Genomic DNA, 21,326 nt, shown 5'->3' on the forward strand with positions numbered 1-21,326 from the left:
CCTTGCATTAGGGCAGGTGTTCCTCCCTGTTCTTGAGATAAAACCAAAGCAAAGCAAAAAAACCTAACACTATCAGTGTCATATTCCACAACTGCCATTGTTCTTCATTTGCTGGGCATGTTTGTCTCCGACACGGTGAAATGGGTGCTGCTGGCAAAAGGAGCGTGGGAGCTCTTGGTTGTAACTTCAGAGACAACCAGATGGAGGCTGGAGGAACACAGGAAGGTTCATACAAGTGGCTGAAGAGTGGCTTGTAGCTGGCACGCAGACAGAGCTGGGAGTTACACAATACCACATATACATGTGTGTATATATATAAAGTTAAATTTATATATAAAACTTACTAGATAACTCATTATATATTCATTTTTATAAACAAAAAACTATCGTATTAGTAGTCACTTTGGGCCAGTTTAGATGTGGTGCTTTGATGGTGTGATACTTCAGTTCTTCGTTTAAATGCTTCACCATAAAACTTACGTGTTTCATTTCAGCAACTATCAAAAAGCTTAGATCAAGAAGCAAATCGTTCTTAGGCACCTTGAAGACTAGATTACAATGTCTTCTTTTCAATCAAAATCTCATTTCTGCAACCTTGTATTAGCATGCGGGTTTTGAGGGGTTAATTTTCTGTTGTATAATCTGACACCAGTTGTAGACAATGTTACATGAAAATGAACATAATTTGCAAATGACTGAATCTTCTGCAGGAGAAAGCAGGATATCTGTAACTATTCTTTTTCATGTCACGAATTTGCTAATCGTGAACAGTAACCACCTAAGGGTGTTGTTATTAAATGTGCTCCTGCACATCTACAGCAGCATTCCTCCACTCCCTCCACACCTTTGACTTACCTTCTAGGTTTCCCCATTGCATCCATTTAAAAGAAGTTTTTTTATTATTATTATTTTCTTTCTTAATTCTTATCACCCACTTCTCTGATGTGTTTCTATGTTCCCCAGCTGCTAATTTGTCCACAGAGCAAACGATATTATGCAGTATTATAGCATATATTACATAGAAAATGCCATTGTACAACAGACACTTTTCTATTAATCCTTCCTCATCATTCTCCATGAGAGTAGGAGGCTTTTGCCATGCTGACAGCAGTTCTACTGTCTTGAATTTTTTATGCTTGCTTCATACCTTCCAGTCTCATAGCATCACTTTTCTGCAGGGTCTGTAAGTTGTCCAAATTCCACGAGATAATGATACAGCAATATTCTCAGTGACAGAGAAAAAGTCAGAAGTGCATTTTCAAGAATAAGTGATTCTACAAAACGATTAAAAAAATAGCATCCTTTCTAACTGGGTGCTGTGCATAAATTTGCATAATTTTACAAGCTTTTTTTATTCACAATATCCCATCAGAGCAAGGACAACTGCAGAAAATCAAGTAGAGTACGATAAGGACTGCAATTCATCACAATACGCACAGCTTTCATCAGCTGCAAGCACTGGTGGCAGTGGAATTGCTAATGCAAACTGTGAAGAGAGGAGGGAGCATGTAGAAAGACTGTGAACGTCGAATCATAACTGCTTATAGTTTGAAATTAAGCTTGATTTGTAGGTTGAATCTTTAATTCTGGCAGCTGAAGAAAATATTACATGGGCTACAGAAGTGGACAGAAAACCTCAGAGGCATTTCCCTAGTGCCTTTTCAGTACAGGTTTGATAGTCGCAGGAACAAAGACAGCAGCTTGCCAGACAGTGGTGGCCAACTTCTCCGAGTAACTCTTAAATTACTCTAGTGGAAAAGGGGAGACGAGCTTTTCATTGCTCACACGTGAATAGACAGCTTGTGTTTGCACACTTGAAGCAGATCTTGGAGCCATGTCTTTCTGGATCGCCTTGGGACTTTTTGCAAACAGCAACTCAATTCATCTAAGGCTGTATGATATTAAACCCCATTTCCTTTGTTTTCATTTTATTGCTATGTAAACAAGAAAAGCAGAGCACCAATCTTATTTTTTTTGGACAGATGCTTAAGAAAAGTTCTATAAACTCATCTATGTGCTCTAATTACATTTCAGTTTTATATTATCATAAGGAACAGCTGAGACTTGCTTGCTGTGACATGGCAGGCACGTATGACCTTATCTGACCCAACCATATTGCAGCAGCTCCTCAAGGAGGGACAAAAAAATAAAATGTACGCAGGCAAACTTAATTAATGTAGATTTTTTTTTTCAAGTTAAGCCTAGACATAGCAATATTTCCCATCCCACCCTCTCCCTACTTGCTCTAATTTACACTGAGCACAAGCTTAATCGTTATTCTTAATTAGTTGGTTTGGTTTGGTAAGGCTAAGAAGTAGTGCAGTGGTATTATTTATAGGAATAAAGTTACTGAAAATTATACATCAGCGAAAGGCTTCAGAACAAGGCAAGATAGGGATCACACAAGTTGAGGCAAAGAGAGTAGATGACCTCAAACCTACTGATGCAATCATGGTAACATTAATTGTTCAGAGAAATGAGTCATAAAGCAAAAAAAAAAAAAGTCTTCCCTTTGAAAAGCCTATTGATTACAAAACAGAGAACATCATCTTAGATTTTGACAAACTCAAGTCACCATTAGAAAGAAAAGTAGTGCTTGAAAGTTGCCTGACAAATCCTGCTGTTTGGAATCAGCTGATTCTCTTAATGCACCAAAGAAATTCCTATTAGCAGTCTTTACAAATGAAGAAATATAAATTATTGAAGATACCTGAAGAAATAAAAAATGGTTTGGTTGAAAGAATGTCAGCCTCTAACTGAAACCTTATAAGGAGAGAAAAAAAATAATTCTCTAAGCATTTCCACTGAGCAGATTGTATTAGTTTCTCATAACTTAGCGAATAAGGAGGGAGATGTAGAATCTTTAATAAAATGAATACGTATTTTTTGAATACATTTAAGGCTTAAATTTCAATTTTTGGCCATATTAAACTATTGTAGGAAATGCAATAATAGTTTTGACAGGATACAGGTGGTTTTTTTGAGTACATACTAGAGCTGAAAGAGGCCAAATGTTGCACCTCTAGTTATAACAAAAATTTAATGGTACAATTTTTTAGCGTGATGCTGGCACCATATCAAAGGCCTACTTTTGAAAAATGTAACTCACCCAAGCATGCTTGAAAGTATTCATTTCTCTCCCCACTTTGAAACAAACTACTTGAAGTAATAAATCTTAAAAATGGGCAAGAAAAAAAAAATACATCAAGAAGGTAATTACTTTTCTAAATAGTATTTTCTCTATAGTTTCTTCCTTCCCTCTTTCTTCAGCCCAGTGTTGATTACAGCCATAGAAGTGATGGTTCCTAATGTTTACTTAATTACCATTTGTAACTACAGTAGGGTTTGTAACTACAGTAGTTCATATTCACGTTTAACAAGAACCTCACTTTCCAACAAACACTTCAGCAAACCTCTATCCTCCTTACCCAGATGAATTCCTCCTCTCCCTTTGGCTTTGGCACAAACTGATTTCAGCCATCCTATCCATTTACAGCTAACCTCCTCCTGCCGTTCCTCATTTAAGCAAGGTACTCCGATTGTGCAATAGTCACATGAAGATCTCAACAACTTGGAAATATTACACACTTTACTGGTAAGTAACATCTGATATTAATTTTCCCTGCAACATCTAGGTGTACGCCACAAATTGCTCAGAAACATGTCTGGATTTGCAGGGAATGAATGAGTGGAAAAGAGCCATATATTTATTTAAAGAGCAGCTAGAAGGTCAGCACAGAGCAGCATACCTATTACGGCGCTAGCTCCTAATGCAAGACAGAGGATAAGTGGTTTCACGGTATACTCAAACTGCAGCGTCTTTGTCATCTGACACAAGTTGTATAAAGCAGAAGCAAGTTCCCTAACAAACTATTTATGCAAGTTTATTATTGTGAGAGTGACAGGGCTGGCCATGCTATCACAGCTCCATAGCTCTGCTACGAAACTGATTGCAAGCTCCCTCAAAAACGCAGAGGAAATTCTTTTTTCAATACTTTATTGAGTAAATTCCAATAGGATAATCCTTTTCTCGGAAAAAAAATCAGGTCTCAGGTAGGCCATGAGGTGATAGTGCAGAACACAACACTGCCTTTTAGGGCAGCGAAGCCCTGCAGGTTTATTCTCCTCATGCAGGCATCTCAGCTGCCCTGAACCAGACACAAGAAACACGCTTAAGCTCTGCCCGCGGTCCCAAAATTCCAGTATGGGCACTCCCACACCATTTCGCTTTCCCGCTGTTGCTGCAGAGGCATGTTTTCAGCTGTGCCATGACAGCTCCTTTGCTTGTGCAATGGGGGGAATTGGTCCTGTGCGGAGGACAAAGCAGTGCCTGCAGGACAGCGGGGGAATCAAGGGTGGGCAGGGGAACACGAGCGCTGCCGCCCTGTGTTTCTGTGGTGTGGGAGGCTGCAGCCATGGTCAGATCCACCAAGACCAAGGCTCTCCTCAGGAAAATGACTGCTGTGTGGTGCTTGTGCTCCAAAAACCGCCAGTGTGGCTTGCCTAAGAGATCAAATCCCCACAGCAGCTACAGGAAAATGGGAATCCCCATTCCCTGGGCAGCCTTCATGCCGGCAGGCTGGCTACCAGAGCCCCAACCCTGCCTAAAGGGGACCAAGAGGGGCGGGCAACAAGATGGAAGCCAGGCCGGCCTCGCCTCGCCTCAGCGACAGAGCCGCTTCCCGCCCTCGGTCCCCTGAGGGAAACGGACCGCATGGCCACGGCCCCCGGGTAGACTTGGCCACCCCAGGTAGACCTGGCCACCCTAGCTGACCACGGCCCTCGGGTAGGCCACGCCCCCTTCGTGTTGACCACGCCCTCCAAGTGTGGCCACACCCCCTCGCGGCTCCATCGCTGTCGAGGCAGAAGCCCAGCTTCCTATTGGCTGCCGCGAGCGGAGGGGGCGGGGCCGAAGCCACCGGCGAGTGACGCGCCGTCGCGGTGACGTCACAAGGGGCCGCCCCGCCCCGCCCCGCCCCTCATTCCCCGGCCCGGTTCGGCCGGGGGCAGCTGGGAGCCGGTGGCCGCCGCGCCGCGCCCCCCCCCCCCCTCCCCCTTCCCCCACCCGCTCTGTCAGGCGGCCCCGGGCGGCGGCGGCGGCGGCGGCGGCGGCTCCCGGCGGCGGGAGGAGGGGCAGGGAGCGCAGGCGGCGCCGCACAAAGGGGCCGGAAAGCCGGGAGCGGAGCCCGGGGCAGGTCAGTCCGCTACGGGAGGGGACCGGGAGGGGAGCAGTTGGGCCTCGGAGGTCCCGGGGCGGGGGCTGGCGGTGCCCGGCCGAGGGGAGGCGCGGGGCCCTTTGCACCCCCTGCCCCCCGCAGCCGCCCCTTCCCTCAGGCCAGGGCACGCCCCCTCCTTAGGCATGGCCACGCCCCTCCTCTCGGACCACGCCTATTCACGCAAAGCCACGCCTCATCTGGAGGCCACGCCCTCTCCGCAGAGCTTTCGAGGAAACTCCGCTGCCCTCCCCTCCCCTCGCGGGCTCTCATTGGCTGCCTCCGGAGAGAGGCGGGGCCTCGGGGACGGGAGGGGCCGTCACGTGGGGCCGCATCCCCTCGCCCCTCCCTCCCCGGCCCGCTTCGGCCGGGGGCGGCTGGAACCGGTCGGCGGCCGCGCGCGCCCCCCCCCACCCCCCTCCCAGCGAGAGCGGCCGTTGGCGGCGGTTGGCGCTGAGGTGACTGGGGGGGGGGGGGGGGGCAGCGCCCTCAGAGCTGGTTCCTAAAGCACAGTGTCTCTTCTACGCTGTGCGTAACTATAGGGAATCGTCAAGTTCTATTTTTCTATTTATTTTTTTTTATATTCTGTTTCGTGTGGTTGAGCCCTTGTCAGTCGCGTGTTCGTAATGAACGTTTCGCCGAAGAAATAAATCCAGCGGAGGCTGTTTTGGTGTTCTTGCGAATGCACCCCAACCCATTTCCTGTCTTTTTTTCAAGAACTTTGTGTGAAAACTGCCCTAACACAGCTGAGGCAACACAGACTCTTGTCCGTGCTGCCTGCACAGGAATTGGAGAAATGCTGCAAACCTTCAAGTTTTTGTTGCTTAGAACCAAGCAGATATTTTTTGGTCACCCAGCATGCCAGTGAAGGATCTTGTGTTTGATTCCCAGAGCTGGCTTGGCCTTGTAAGCAGCTGGCTAACTAGATACTGAAATTAGCATCTTCAAGATATTTCACTATTACCGTAAACAAAAGTGACACTGTTTCGTTTCGGAAGCAGCACTCAGGCTTTGCTGACGTTGAGAAGGAGGCATGTTGGTAACATTCCTGCCTTTGGACCAGAGCAGCGTGTCCGAATCTCATGTGCCAGTTTGTTTTCTGTCCGGTGCTAATGCTGCAATGCAGCAGGAGCGAGCTGCTGACTTTGTGGCTGTCCTTTCCAGTGCAGTCAGGGTGAGGGGAGGGGGGTTGGGGGCGGAAGATCAGCCTGGTGGCTCAGCTGGAAATGAGGGAGGCGATGCTGTAATACTGTTTCTAAAAATTCTCCTCCGGTTGCCAGACAGTGTCCTGACAATTCGGAGTGTCCTCTGACGTTGCTCTAAAACACAGGTGTTGCTAACCAGGTATGTAATTGAGTTACAATAATTTGGTACTTTAGATGTGTTTTATAATGTTGTGATTCCTTCTAAGGAGCAACAACAAGCAACAAAATCTTTTTTATATATTACAGGTTTAATCAGGTTTGAATAGTTATCATTTAAATATTAAAAGTACAGTCTGAAGTAGCATGGGTTGGTTGATAGTCTAATACTGTGAGTAAAAATGACAAAAGTGTGTCTTAAAACAGTAGTTTTCTTTGGCTAGGCTCCTATTTCTGTGGTGCTGAGCATAGCACCAGCTCTGACAGGCGCTGGATTTTCTCTTGCCGCGCACGGCACAGCTTGGAGGAAGGCAGCACGTAAGTGCAGTGCTTTCCCCCGCAGTGCCTGGTAGCGTTCAAACGCAGGCTTCCCACGGGAGGGAGGTTCAGGGCTGCAGTGCCCTGCGTTGGCCCCACTCCTGCCACTGCACGTTCCTAGCTGTCGAACGGCTTGGCTGGGATTGCAGCACCTTTCCCCCGCTTCAGGCTGGAGCTGGACCTCTGCTTGGGGCTGATAAGTCTCTCCAGTATGTACTTTTAAGGTGGAGAATGCCTGCTTAAAGCAAGGAACATAGAAGCAAAGATACCGCAGCCTTCCAGATCTTGCTCTTTTGATCTATGTATGCAAGAGAGTAGCGATATTTTGAAATAATTGAGCATGTGTTTACTTTTTGCAGTACTGCTGTACTCTGCACTGGACTGGTGATGAAATATGTGGTAACGGTATGAAGGAGCCTGCCTGCGCACAGATTGGCTGTTATTTTCCTACAGATATCTAAGCAAATTCAGTAATACAGTGGTTAAAAATATTCTTACATTAAGGACCAGATGATTGAAGGTATTAAAGTACATTATGTGATTATCTGGTACCGAGGTACTTAGCTTGCTAATTTTAATTAAGTTTTCTGTCTAAACACCTTTGAAAAATCCCATTAAATACCTATCTATAAATTTAGATAGCTGGATATATTTTTTAAAAAATAACACATTAAAAAGCTACTTCGGTAAGCTGTGTTTTATCCTCATGGGGGAAAAAGATTATGTTTTGTCTTACCCAGTCATCACAGAATAATTCAGGTTGGAGAAGACCTCTAAGATCATCTACTCCAGCATTTAACCTAGCGCTGAAGTCCACCACTAAAACATGCACGTTCCTTGAAGACCTCCAGGGAAGGTGACTCAACGTGGGTCATCCTTAAATGTGACGTTATTTGGGAGAGTTGCAGGATGGTGGCTTTACGTCAGACGTTTCTGCCAGTAGTTCACCGCTTAGGGTTTGGGCAGGCAAGTGGGGACGAGGTGTCCCAGAGTGTCTTTCAGCATAAGCCTGCTTCTCTTTGGCTTTCTCAGTGTTAGTTTGCCAAATATAGATTATCCTTAATGGATAAAGTCACTGCAGAGGGCTCAAACCTCTCACAGCCTGGGTCATCTAGCTTCTAGGAGCTTAAAATGAAGTTGGTTTAGTTCACAGTCCATTAGATGTCACGTAGAGACAACAGAGTTTACAAAGCTGGATGTACTGAAAAGGCAGTATTTTGCTTTTCCTTTAGTCTTAATCTTTTTTCTGAAGTCTTACTATTTTCAATACAGCAATCTTACCTTTGTTCCCCCTCTTTAGAAAGCTAATGAAGAATTTCCTGAGGGTTGGTCTGTTTGTTTCCCCTCTCGGCCCCCCCCCATTAGATGTCAGTACGTAGTTTCCTGCTATACATATATATGTGTGTGTGTGTGTATATATACATACACTCCACCAACAACCTTGCAGTCCTTACAGACATCTCACAGCTGAAAAAGTCAGCGGTTCATGGAGTTCTGTCTTAGTACAGTTGCCTAAAATGTTTCCTGCCTACTTCTGAAAGTTGCCTGTTTATACAAAAAAAAAAAAAGAAAAGAAAAAGAAAGAAACTTAGAGGCCTCTGGACTTGTAAGTCTGATACTCTCTGAGGCTAAAATGTGTTCAGTGTTTGTAGGCTATGGTATTATATTCCAGGATTGTCCCAGATGACTTGGTGTTTATTATATAAGCCTGAAATGCTGACCCGTAAGTCAGAAGGTTCAAGTTAACTCCAAGCTTGGAATTAATCGAGTCCATGTTCTGGTATATTTTGACTACAGCAAAAAGAATTATCGTGGTCTTCCCTATCCAGGATGACCTCTGTAATCTTTGCTACCTCAAAAAAAAAAAAAAAAAAAGCTGTGATATTTTGATATGTTAAAAGGTGACTCTGTTATGCCAGAAGGAGAGTGTTAAATGTTGTCTTTTCTCTTCTTCCGAGTGCCTTTAGGGGCACATGACATGGCTGTTTGTCTGCATCTTCTGGAGGTGCCTTCCTAGAATGAGGAGAGGAGAGACTGTTACTTGGGGAAGTATGTTGCCTCCTGTCGCTCTTGGACTCCTTCAGGTGTCCATGCGGAGGAGAAAATTGGTGAAGGAAAGGCTTACAGGACGTATTAGAACTGTTTCTCTATTCTTCAGCGTGCAGGTTACTGTGCTTAAAAGTTCTGGTTGCTTTTCTTATGGGTGTATGAAGGCAAGCCAGTGGTTTTCCGAAACTGCAATACGGTGCTTCCCCTCCTGAGGAGAGCTCTGCCTGGTAGCAAGGGAACCAAGGCTGCATGTGACCCTGCCCTCTCAGCTGCTGACTTGCCCCTGCCCTGAAGCCCTGCCGACAGCGCGTTGTGCATGGCGAGGCTGGCTGATGGGCAGGGTTCTCCGAGTCCGGCTTGAGAAGGCAGGGCAGCACTGCCCCCGGGCTCAGTCAGGGCGCTGCTGCTGTGCAGGCACCGTCTCCTCGGGAAGCCTCCAGAGGCTGTAAAAGGTAAGGGCAGAGCGTGCGAGAGTGACTGTGGCGTGGAGGGGAAATGAACTTGTTTCTGTTGGAGAAGCAAGAATCTCTAGGGAGAGAAACACTTGTGGTTTTTTTTTTGTTTGTTTGTTTGTTTTTTGTTTTCCCCCAAAGTGAAGTGCTGGTAGTGCTGTGTGAATGTGTACTGGGTAAGATTTGTGTATCCCATGGGGAGATGTCAGATTCAAGTGGTCATTGCTTGCTTGCACAAGGGTTTAGTTGCAGTACCAATAAAAGCTGACCCGGGGGGAAGCGGGACGTAAGCTGGGGGGCAGCTCTTTGCACCACAAGCTCACGTTTAGTCACGCATAGCTGCAGCAGATGTGAATGCAGCTGGAAAGCTTTTGAACCCAGAGGTTGTTTAAAAACGGTTGTTGCACAAGTTGATGAATCTGCTCAACTGAATTTGTTAATCTTTGCTGATTAGGAAATGCACAACACTTTTCCCCAAAGCTGTTCTAAGGTAGTGCATTTCCCCGGGACAGTCAGTAATGACCGCTGAGCTCTGTGTTCTCCCCAGCAGTCTGCCTGTACAGGTGTGGGGAGTAGAGGATTTTGTTATTCTGCGTCACCAAAGGTGAGGTACTGAAAGCCTGAGGGAACATACAGCTTAAAACATCGGCTGACACCTACTGGTCAGAGGGTTTTAATGTTGAGTCTAGGGTTTCCTTCTGGGAATTAACCTCTGTCTCCTCAGGAGCAGTCAGGACCTGGACAGTTAAACTTCTGTGCTTTTTAGAAACTAAATAAAGCATTTTTTGTATCACGTTAAAGTGCAGAATGATTTGTAGGTGCATGATAACAATGTAGCTTTGATTCATTAACAAAAAGCAGATCTCTGCTGAAATACAGTTGCTGGGTGGACAGACATTATTTCTTCTTTACTGTATGTTTGCACAGACCGCTCTGCTAGAGGAGATACTTACTTAAAAGGAGGTAGCACTTCAGACCTAAACATGAATGTAAGTACAATACGTGTAGCTGCAGGTCTGCTAGAAATCATGCCTGAGTTTAGTGGTGTGAACTAGAATTTTCCTTCTTCTGATACCTTGGGCAGGTTGAGAAGGTCTTCAAGACAAAAGATTTTTTGAGCAGAATTTTGAAAACTTTTCAAAGTGAGTTCATTAAAATTCCTTACAATTAGCTACTGTTGCATAGAAAAATAATGTTCTTTGTCAGTTTGGAAAAGCCCACAAATGTAGGCTACATCCCACAAGTAGGTGCACAGAATACTTGCAACGTGAAGTAGAGGACCTTATAGATTTAATGACAGGGTTTCAGATTTTCTCTAGGAATGGATGGGTAGGTAGTTAATTTGGAGTAGGATAGTCATGCTGTTTTTCATCGAGGTTAATTTTGTTGTGTTGCATGAGCCTTTGGTAATAGATTTTTTGTACATGGTGAAAATTTGTTCTTGCTTTGGGGAACTGGGTTCAGGCTTCAGCTGCTATCTACCTGCTTTGTAGCCTTTGCTAAGTCACTTCTGCCTCCTTCGGCTCTTCTGCCTTCCCAGTTAAAGGGTGTCCAAGCAAAAACAATCAGCAAACCCAGCCAGGGCCGTGAGCTGTTGGGTGTCACTACAAATACACAATAGTCATTTGTATTTTCTGCTTCAAAGTGAAGTTTTGGTGTCATATTGAAACAATTTCGAAACTGTGCTTTTATTTTTGGCATTGAAATGTGCTGCATTTTAACCTTCCCGTGTCTATAAATAGCTGCTAAACAAATACTAGAGTGTGTCCCTGCTAATGTACAGACCGCCTAATGACAACGACACGACAAAGTTTGTAAAGGATGTGTGCCCTTTATGGAATTTATGCTTATTAGGTGTATTTATTTCTAGCATCAGGACTTTTCTTTTTTTTGTTTACAGCAGTGTTACTTTTGAAGCTTACATGCAGAATGAGGATATATGACCAGAAATACCTACATTGCTACTCTTTTCTTTCTCTTCTTTTGCTGCTAAAGAGTCATCTCCCTTGACGTGGTGGGAGAGAAATAAGGGAGGAGAGAAAGGAATGTAGGGGTGGCAATAATGAAAAAAGGATTAGAAGTGTAGAAGATCTGCAGGGAAAACTTTAGATGTTCAAGCTTCAGACCACAGCTAACTTTCTGATTACTTGGGATCAGTGAGGATTATGTGTGTTTTCCTACCAGCTGACTTTCTTCAGCTTTTCATGTTTTCAGGGCTTTTTTTAACTTCTGTTGATCTACAGTGTGCCCTTTGAAGGCAAAGGCTTGCAGTAGAGCTAGTGCTGAATTTGTCCTGCTTTTGTCCTGTTCAAAAATAATAGTAGTATAAACATTCCGCTTGCTTGGATGAACGGGAGGAAAACAAACAGTGCTATAAAGAAATGGATTAGTTGAGAGCGTTGCAAAGTTAATCCTGCATATAATTAGTATGACCAACTGTTTTGCAACCTGTATCAAGAGGAACATACTTGGGTGATTACAGTTAGTCTGGAAATGCCCAGACTTCGATAGGACTACTACCTTCATAAATAATATTAAAGGATATTTTATGTTAATAGGGTAGGATTCTGGTGGCTTTTTTTCCTGTGAAATTATTGTGTATTGGAGGAGGGTAAAAAATTGAGGCGGGGTCAGTCAGTCAGTCCTCCAACAACTGCCCTGGCTACAGTCTACTGGCAGTCCCTTCCTGCTTTGGTGACTTGAAGATCAGGCTGCTTGGTGTTTCTGCTTGCTGCTCTTCCAGGTGAAAGGCTGGAAGCCTTGGTAGGAGCGTGGAGCCCAAAGTGATGGGCAGTCCTCTGACTGTGACAGCAGAGAGCTGTCATCTCTCATGGGTTCCTTCCCTTTTTCCTTCCAGGTAGGAGTGCTCATCTGCAAAACTCTTCGTGTGTTGTTTTCAGGAGGATGCTGAAGAATAGCACAGGGAGACAGCCAGAAGTTATGGGCTGCCAAAGCCCTTTTTAAATGTCTTACAGTAAAACTTTGGGATCAAAGTTAGTCATAACAGAGGTTTGTTTTTTTAAAAAAATAAAAAATAAATAAAATTGAGTCCCAAGACTGAATGCTGCGTGATGTGGGTAGTTGCATATGCTGTTTTTCAGTTGTCTCTTTCTTGTTCCAGTCTTGCAACAGCGTTTTCTACAGCTGGATGCTATTTTCTGTGGCTGCTGCTGATTTTGAAGAGCTTGCTGTTTTTACTGCTCACTCAAATGGCAATGCCACTAGTTGGCATGCTTCCATATAAGTGGTTGAGATTCATGTTTCTTCTTCCTTAGGACAGCAAAAGAAATAATGTATCATTCCTGAAATGTAGTTGTTCTTTTTTTTCCCCCACTGTAGGAGATTTCAGCTTTCCTAAGACAAAAGTTCTGCAAATATGACCTCATCTCAAGTCACTTTTGAAGTAAGAGGACCATCAGCACCAGGTACCCAAATCAAGCTTTTCTTCTTGTATGGTAGATCTAGAAGAAAACTGATCAGAAAAATGTTCAAAAGTTGTCTTACCTGGTTTTTTTTTTTTTTCAGTGGTAAAGGAACATGCCAGTTCAATTATCAAAATAAGTCATTGTAAAATACATTAAGAAAAAAATTGACATAGAAATCCAAACGATTTCATAGTGCGCTACCCGTTTTATTGCTCACTGAAATAATTATGACTGCTTTAAAATTAGTGTTCTCTACTGGCTTCTTATTCAATGAGAGGGAGTATTTACATTCTGGACTGTAAGAGGCATGTAGTGACACGTTTGTTCTGTTTTTTCTATACTTCGTGTGTCCCTGTTGAAAATTCTTTGTAGTAAGATATGATCTCTACTGGGAGTTGGCAGCAGAAAGAACATGTGGCCTAATTCACTACTGTTTTGAAATACATCAGATAGAAATAAGTAATTACTCAGGTGATAAGAACAGTGTCACTTGGTCATAATTTCTTTTCGTATAGCTGTTACCCTGCATCCTGGACCATGAGATTTTGACAGTGATAGCGTATTTTTGCCGAATGTTATCGCAGAGATTTTCATTTCTGTAAATGCCCATTAGAAATAAATTGATAAACTTAATGTCTCAATAGCAATCTGTTGTAGGAAGTTCTGTTAAGCAAATCCTTGTTTAATATATAGAATAACTCATTTTTCATAACTCATAATTCACAATTACTTCCTGTTGTTTTCGGTGAATTTCCCTGACTTCTGGAAAAGGATAAAGTTTGCTCTTTTATTTACTGTTCACCTTATAAAGCCCTCTAACATCCATTGTATTTATGTTACTGAAAACCAGTCTGAGTTCAGAAATGTTTTAGTCCTTCAGAGTACAGAAATATTTCTATACTATTGTTTTAGTTTTCCTCTGTTTCCTGTTTCAGCTATGCTCTTTAGAAATGGGGAATGAGTGCTAGACAAACCCAGCGCATACCTACCTTGAATAGGGGAATTAAAATATTTCATTTTTTGATGAGTGTTTATTATATATGCATTAACATGTTGTCACTCTTTGCTTTATGTTACCATGAGGAAAAATTAGTTCTGCATGGGTAAAGTAATTTCACAATCTTCTGAGATGTGTAAATAGCTCAGATTCTTCCACTTGTTGTATTGCCTTGCATTTATCAACCCCACATCAGATCTTCCCTTGTATCACCTGCCTGCCTACTTCTGTTACATCCTCTTAATGTTCCATATTTTGTTGATTTTAACTATTGTAATCTAGCAACTAGAAGTCATAACAGCATGTAAGGTATAGAAGAAGAAGTTATTTAAAATGCACACTACCACAACAGTAAGTCATTATCCGCACATAATATTCTGCAGAGATTACAAGGTCTCTGGGCCACCAGTGGTGGTGTAATAACTGTCTAATTCATAATTTGAGTCTTAAATAGAAACCTTCTTGATTTGAAGACAGTAATTCAACTGTACATAGATAATACGAAGCAATAAAATTTCATTTGTCCCCAGTTATCATGACAAAGAGATTCCCTAATGTGCAAAATAACCGTGGATTCTGAAGAAGCCCAGCATTGGCCCCTTGAGCTGATGAGTGAGAATCACAGAATCGTCTAGGTTGGAAGAGACCTCCAAGATCACCTAGTCCAACCTCTGCCCTAACACTAACAAGTCCCCCACTAAACCATATCGCTAAGCTCAACATCTAAACGTCTTTTAAAGACCTCCAGGGATGGTGACTCAACCGCTTCCCTGGGCAGACCATTCCAGTGCCTAACAACCCTTTCAGTAAAGAAGTACTTCCTAACATCCAACCTAAACCTACCCTGGCGCAACTTTCGCCCATTCCCCCTCATCCTGTCACCAGGCACGTGGGAGAACAGACCAACCCCCACCTCGCTACAGCCTCCTTTAAGGTACCTGTAGAGAGCGATGAGGTCGCCCCTGAGCCTCCTCTTCTCCAGGCTGAACAAGCCCAGCTCCCTCAGCCGCTCCTCGTAAGACTTGTTCTCCAGACCCCTCACCAGCCTCGTTGCCCTTCTCTGGACTCGCTCGAGCACGTCCATGTCCTTCTTGTAGCGAGGGGCCCAAAACTGAACACAGTACTCGAGGTGCGGCCTCACCAGAGCCGAGTACAGGGGGACAATCGCTTCCCTAGCCCTGCTGGCCACACTGCTTCTTATGCAAGCCAGGATGCTGTTGGCCTTCTTGGCCACCTGGGCACACTGCTGGCTCATATTCAGCTGACTATCAACCAGTACTCCCAGGTCCTTCTCTGCCAGGCAGCTTTCCAACCACTCCTCTCCCAGCCTGTAGCGCTGCTTGGGGTTGTTACGTCCCAGGTGCAGGACCCAGCACTTGGCCTTGTTGAACTTCATGCAGTTGGCCTCAGCCCATCGTTCCAGCCTATCCAGATCCTCCTGCAGAGCCTTCCTGCCCTCGAGCAGATCGACACACGCACCTAACTTGGTGTCATCTGCAAACTTACTGAGGGTGCACTCGATCCCCTCATCCAGGTCATCGATAAAGATATTGAAGAGGACTGGCCCCAGTACTGAGCCCTGGGGGACACCACTAGTGACCGGCCTCCAACTGGATTTGCCTCCATTCACCACAACCCTTTGGGCCCGGCTATCCAGCCAGTTTTTAACCCAACGAAGCATACCCCAGTCCAAGCCACAAGCAGCCAGTTTCTTGAGGAGAATGTTGTGGGAAACTAGTTAACTAGCTGGAGTGGAGAAGGAAAAAACATGCTGCTTGGCTGAGGAGTTTGTTGCTTCTGGTTTTGGAGCATGTTTCAGAAATGATTCTTTGTTCCTTTTCAGTCACTACTCTTACAGCTTTAAATAGCATTTCCCCATATCTTTCATCAGACACAAGGTTAAGCATAGCATAAAATTTCCTTTTTCTTTTGTTAAAACAGGTAGAAACATTAATTTCTTGAGACAAGTGATGAGTGAATTCAATCCAATTAATGAAGTATTTCAGTCAAAAATGTTTTGTCGTAAGCATCTAAAAGACAGTGCAGCAATCATGCAGGTATCCTCCAGTGGTTAAGAACTGAAACATCCCGTGGTCCCTGTTTGAGTAATGACGTGTTCGAAGTGGGTTTAGGATTGAAAAAATGATCCTTTCTCAGCTCTTCAGAGCAGGTTTCTCATTCAGTAGCTCCCGTGTATACCTCCCTTTTTACCCATGTATCTGTTGACATTAACACATTGGAATCTTGACCTTCAGCATCAAATTAATTTAAATGTTATTAGTGTTGTATGTGCTCAAAGAACAGGATTGTGTAAGCTTTGTTTCTGTAGCGAGCCTGATGTAATACTTACTGCTAAAAATACAACTTGTTTATGAAAGCTGTGTGGCAAAAGTGTGTAAAATCACTTTTGTAATCTAACTGAGGAATACAAATTGTCAGATCATGTGTAACACCAAGATACAGTGGTATTAAATTGTGCGTGTTACTTTGAACTTCATCTTTAGGAACTCTGAAGGAAGCTAACAACAAAAATGGCAGTTAACAGAAGCAGCTAAATGTGAAATTGTGTACAGATTGGCGAATACAAATTCCTGTTACAGACAAATACCAGCTGGCACAACTGTTGTAGTTGGGGGGGGAAGAAAAGATTAAAACATTAGAAAAGTTTTGACATCTGTCAAAATTGTTAGACATGTTAGACTTCTGTGTTGAGAGTTTGGGAACTGAACTTTGACACACAATATGGACATGGAGCCTTTGGTAAGGAGCAATGTTTTTACAGAATTTTGGAGAAAACTTCAAAATAAAAAATGAATAGAACTCCAGATCCTATGAGGCTATAAAGCACTAGTGTAGCTAACCAGTGCAGTGTTGCAGGTCATGCTTTTTGTGTCCTGTTTGCAGTGTTGTTTCCACTGTTGTGATGGTGCTGTCACTAGCGAAATTGACTTTGGCTATGTAACTTTCTTTTACTGATGAGATCTGCAACAACAAATAGCATCAGGAAGAAGTAGATCCTGCCCCAGTGGCTGGTTACAAAGAATTGCTTGGAGATGCCATTTGGATAGCATTAAGAGGTGATGAGAGGTTGCTTCTGCTTATGACAGTGTTGATGTGCTTGGTTTTGACCAGGTAGGAGGGCGCTGAGATGCAGCCTCATGAAAGGAGAGAAGGAGAGAAGCAGCTCTGGGTTTCTAGAGCTGTCAGCAGTTCTGTGAATGGCAACAAGTATTTAAAACACCACACTCTGTCAGATCACCTTGGTGAGGAGTTGGTGAGACAGGAGTGAGTTCTCACCTTGGATGCTCAGGTGCTGTGTCCCTCATCACTTGAATTTCCTACTGATGTCAGTGATTTCAGCTACAGGGTGGAAGGGCATCCGCAGCAGAGGAATGGAGCTTCGACTCGCTCCCTCTAGCTAGACTACTTCTGGAGTTAACATTGGCAGTGAAGCCTACACGTTGGCAGAAACTCATGACATGGAGGACTTCGTTTTTGTCTCATCTTAGCAGAAGGGAAATTGTCACTGGTTACTGGCTGTGACTCGTGTAGGTATTCATCAGGGCACAGCGCTGTACCAAGAGATGGTTAGGGGATTGAAGATTAGCTAAGAGAGAAATAAACAACAAAAACAAGCCTACTGAGTTTAGAATTGCCTTGGGGAAGACAGTTCCCCTTTATGCATTTCTCTTGTGCTTTTCCGTAAACAGCATTTCATAAATCCCAATTCAACCACATGATGTGAAGTGAGTTTAGGAGTTGACTGTGCATCCTGTTCAAATGTTGACTTTTGTGTGTTGTACCTTGCGGAGTGATAAGTCTTCACCATACGTTCACACTTTTTTGTTTGTTTGGTGGTGGTGGGTGTTTTTTTTAGATTGCTCTTCAGGGATTGCCTGGCATTTACACAAAGATGAACTAAATGCTGCCATTTTAAAGGAATATTAAAAGAATTTTCTCTCCTGTTTAATATCATCAGTCAGCAGATGTGTGGTATTCAAGTGGTCTTCCCTTCCTCCTTCATCTTTCCCTGCAAAAAAAACAGTCATGTGCCCCAGTAGGGTGGAAAGGGTAAAACTCTTGACTGGCAGTTGTGTGCAGTAACTTCCACAATAAATGTATTCGTACTGCACAGACAAAAAAAATCAGCTTTTGTATACTTACAGCAAGCATGCAAAAGCCTGGATTTTTTTTAATGAGTTGGAATACAAGATTTTTTGGGGGGGGGAATAGTTTAGGTCTCAAATTATTTCACTTTTTTTTTTAGTTTAAAAACAAGGAATTAATCTTAATTCCTCACATTTGTATGTCTGCAGTGCTCTTTTTCATAAATAAACCTGGTGGTGTTTTTTATTAGGTGAACCTGTACAGTTGGAAAGAATGGACTCTCTTTTAGAGGCCTAAGTACATCCTCGAAGGTCGTGTTTCAGTCTTGAAGTACCAGCTGTGATATTTAGCGTAGTAAAAGGTAGTGTCTTCGTAATATACATCTTGCGCTTTGTATTTTAAGATTGAGATTATTGTACCCCCACCACTTTACTACTGCTTTCCCAGTATGAGAACAGGAAATCATCATCAGATGTTTGCCTCTTGCTTTGTCAAGACTGATACTTGTTTCTCCGAGACTTCTCAGCTATCAGTTTGATCCCTGCTGTTTCTGTTCATCAGGAACCACCACCCCTAACCTTAAAATAACCTTAAGGGATTACTTTAACTTCAGCTGGATGTCCTCATGCCTGTTGTGGTGTAAGGGTTACTTTGTTTGAAATATCACATTTATACGTGCCATTTAGATAATGAAGTTCATTTCAGTACATGTTCTTGTTAATACATTTTTTTGAGAAGTGGCTCTAGCGCTTTGGTAGTTCTTCTATTTTGCATAGAAAGACTAAAAGGTTAAGCAGATGATGAATAAGCATAACAGCTTCATACTTCCTCCTCCTGTAATAGATTTTTTTTCTTGCTTCTAAAATTATTCTAAAATTGCTGTGGAAAGCAAAATACTAATTTATCCTTTCCAGTTGTATTTATTGTTGTTGTTTTAATTTTGTATTGGTTTTATGTTGAAAAGCAAGGATAACTTCAACTCTTGCATTTCCCAGAGTTAAGTGTTTTTATGCTATTGATTTGTTGTTTTTTTTTTTTTTTTTTTACTGTGCGCATGCATTATGGTAGACAGTATGCAATGCTTTTTGTGTGACAACCGTATGTTTTTATTTGCAGTTAAAAAATGAAAGAGTAGCAGCTAAATTGATTTTATTTCTCACAGGAACAAAGCTGAATGTTCTTTTGGGAATGATGCTATCAACCTCCTGTTTTGCCTGTACTTCTAGATTATTTGTGTGAATCTTAGAAAATTACTTTTTTTGACTTGTACGTTAGTACTTGCGTATGGACTTGCACACACACATATGTATGAAAAAAATGTTTTATCTTGACAATAAGAATTTTACAGTAAAAATTTGCCTTCTATTTCCAATATATTTTTTTTTCAGACAGTGTACCTCTAGGAGGATTTGGAAGCCAACCTTTTTAGGGGTTTGGCTTGTTACTAGTGCCTCTCTGAGAGATCTTTGGTGGTAAACACAACACTTTTAATTTTGGGTGGGGAAAAATACCTTTTTCAACCAAAAAGAGGGAGTTGGGATGGGTGACACTGTGTATGTGTTCAAATTATTTGAAGGTTTGACCACGTAGACTGCATTTAGTAATTCCGTATAGGCTTGAGTAATTATGTCTTCTTTTTTCCTGTTTGTTCTGTTTTTATTAGGAGAAGTATTTGCAATATGTGGGAGCTGCAGTGCTTTGGGAAACTGGAATCCACAAGCTGCAGTAGTCCTCCAAACTGATGATTGGTAAGGTTTTTTGTTGCGGTGGGTTTTTTTGTTCATTAGTTTGTTTTTCCTTAGAAGTAACTGCAGTTCTGCAGCAGCAAATTTGTTCTGGCTCTTAGTTCCTAAATTATTAGGCTATATGTGCTATTTGTAAAACTCTCCAGAATTTTTTGTGTTGCCCTTGAACACTTTGAATGCTTAGGAATGTGTCTAAGGTAATGTTTAACTTGAGTATGTTTTCTAGTTATGAATGATGTTTCTACCATTGTCGTGGCATATTTCAGAAGTACAGTCGTAGACACTTGAAATAAGAGGCTGCTAAGGATCACTTTCACTCCTGCAGTGGAGCATACAGGAAGTTATGGGAGATGTTTATAGTGTTTACTTCCTAACCTGTACAAGCTCTTAGAGTGCCTATAAAGAGATGAGATTATTTTAAAACAAGAGTTGTATTAAAAGTCTTAAGTGTTTTGTATTTATATGAAGATGAGTGTATACAAAAACAGTCTAAACGTGGCAGAGGGATACAGTATTTTCTTAAAATGGTGCCGTACCTATCATTATTCATCTGTATGATGCAGGAAATAGGGCTCAAAGGATGTATCTGTAGTTCTGCCGGTGGCTTGCTCATCTTGGATGAATCCCTGAATTTCATCGTGTTTTCCCTACCAGATAAAGGAAGATGAGAGCTCTTCGGATCTGTAGATTAGAAAGCACAGTTTCCGTTCTAAGGATTTATTGTGCTTTTTGCATGCTTGGCTACCCTTGTGTCTTTTTTAACAGCTCAGTCACCACTTCAACATTGGTAGGGAATGGCTGAAGCATTGACAGAGAATGGCTAAACCAATTAAGTTTGATACTAAATCATAATATGAAATAACCTGTAAAATGTGTTGAGCCTCATCTACTGTTTTGAATACCGTGGTGCAAACTCAGTTTTGTCATCAAAAGTTGCAAGAAATGCCACAGTATTTGTTTAACTGTTATGCTTATATTTCTAGGATAGCTTATTGTACTGACTTAAGGAAAAAAAAAAGAAAAAGGAAAGCAACAAAAAAGTGAGAAAAGACAAATGTACTCAGATAGCAAAATGATAATCCAAACAAATGTGGTTTGTGTCTCTCTTAATAAACCATTTAGTTGTTTTGTTTGTATTTTTAGATGACAGTAGAGCTCTTAAGCTAAAATAGTATTTAGAACTTTGGATAAAACTTCAGAAAATTTGAGATCAAATTCTTGAAATTGTTTTCTTTCCACAGTGAATTATGGAAAGCTACTGTAGAGCTTATTAGAGGAGTTCCCGTTAAGTATCGGTATTTTAAAGGGTACTTCTTAGAACCTAAGGTATGTACAACTTTTTTAAGTTGACTCGTCTCCTGTGATTTGAAATAAAAAGGATTTTCTGAGTTAATCTTGAGCTTTTAGAAAGAAATGTTAATTGCAACACATGAAACATTGAAATGCTTGTGGAAATGACAATTCACTTCTGGAGATATGTGACCATATACAGTTAACTTGAATTATTTTGGTTACAATGTCCTTTGTCTTTTACCTTTGTTGGTGCTTTTTAAAAATTCCAAGGATAGTGAAATGCCTGAGACTATTATAAAGCTTAAGCAGTATGGAGAATTTTTTATTAGGTATAGTAGGGCTACAACAACTGACTTAAATGCAGAC

General features: G+C 42.4%; 1 protein-coding gene and 1 long non-coding RNA gene across 7 annotated transcripts in view; one reads left to right on the forward strand and one right to left on the reverse strand.

Moving 5' to 3' along the window:
- Positions 1-4,972: 4,972 nt before the first annotated feature.
- Positions 4,973-21,326, forward strand: part of GPCPD1 (glycerophosphocholine phosphodiesterase 1) — a 45,594-nt gene continuing 29,240 nt past the window's right edge. The window contains exons 1-6 of one of the 6 annotated variants that reach the window (XM_080585836.1): positions 4,996-5,195; positions 6,494-6,557; positions 7,252-7,412; positions 12,733-12,818; positions 19,586-19,670; positions 20,909-20,993. In XM_080585836.1, coding sequence (XP_080441962.1) covers positions 12,770-12,818; positions 19,586-19,670; positions 20,909-20,993 — 219 coding nt within the window. In that variant the 5' untranslated portion in view covers positions 4,996-5,195; positions 6,494-6,557; positions 7,252-7,412; positions 12,733-12,769. Of the gene's footprint in view, positions 5,196-6,493; positions 6,558-7,251; positions 7,413-9,254; positions 9,394-12,732; positions 12,819-19,585; positions 19,671-20,908; positions 20,994-21,326 lie in introns of those variants that run through there. The other 5 variants (XM_080585834.1, XM_080585835.1, XM_080585833.1 and 2 more) reach the window with 5 other exon arrangements.
- LOC308192355 lies at positions 6,648-7,766 on the reverse strand. The gene is made up of 2 exons (XR_013948740.1): positions 7,629-7,766; positions 6,648-7,127 (listed from the first exon to the last, which is right to left on the reverse strand). It is a non-coding gene; the product is annotated as an uncharacterized lncRNA (long non-coding RNA).

This window comes from Anser brachyrhynchus, assembly GCF_964034855.1.
Source record: "Anser brachyrhynchus genome assembly, chromosome: 3".
In the NCBI taxonomy this organism is placed as follows: Eukaryota; Metazoa; Chordata; class Aves; order Anseriformes; family Anatidae; genus Anser; species Anser brachyrhynchus.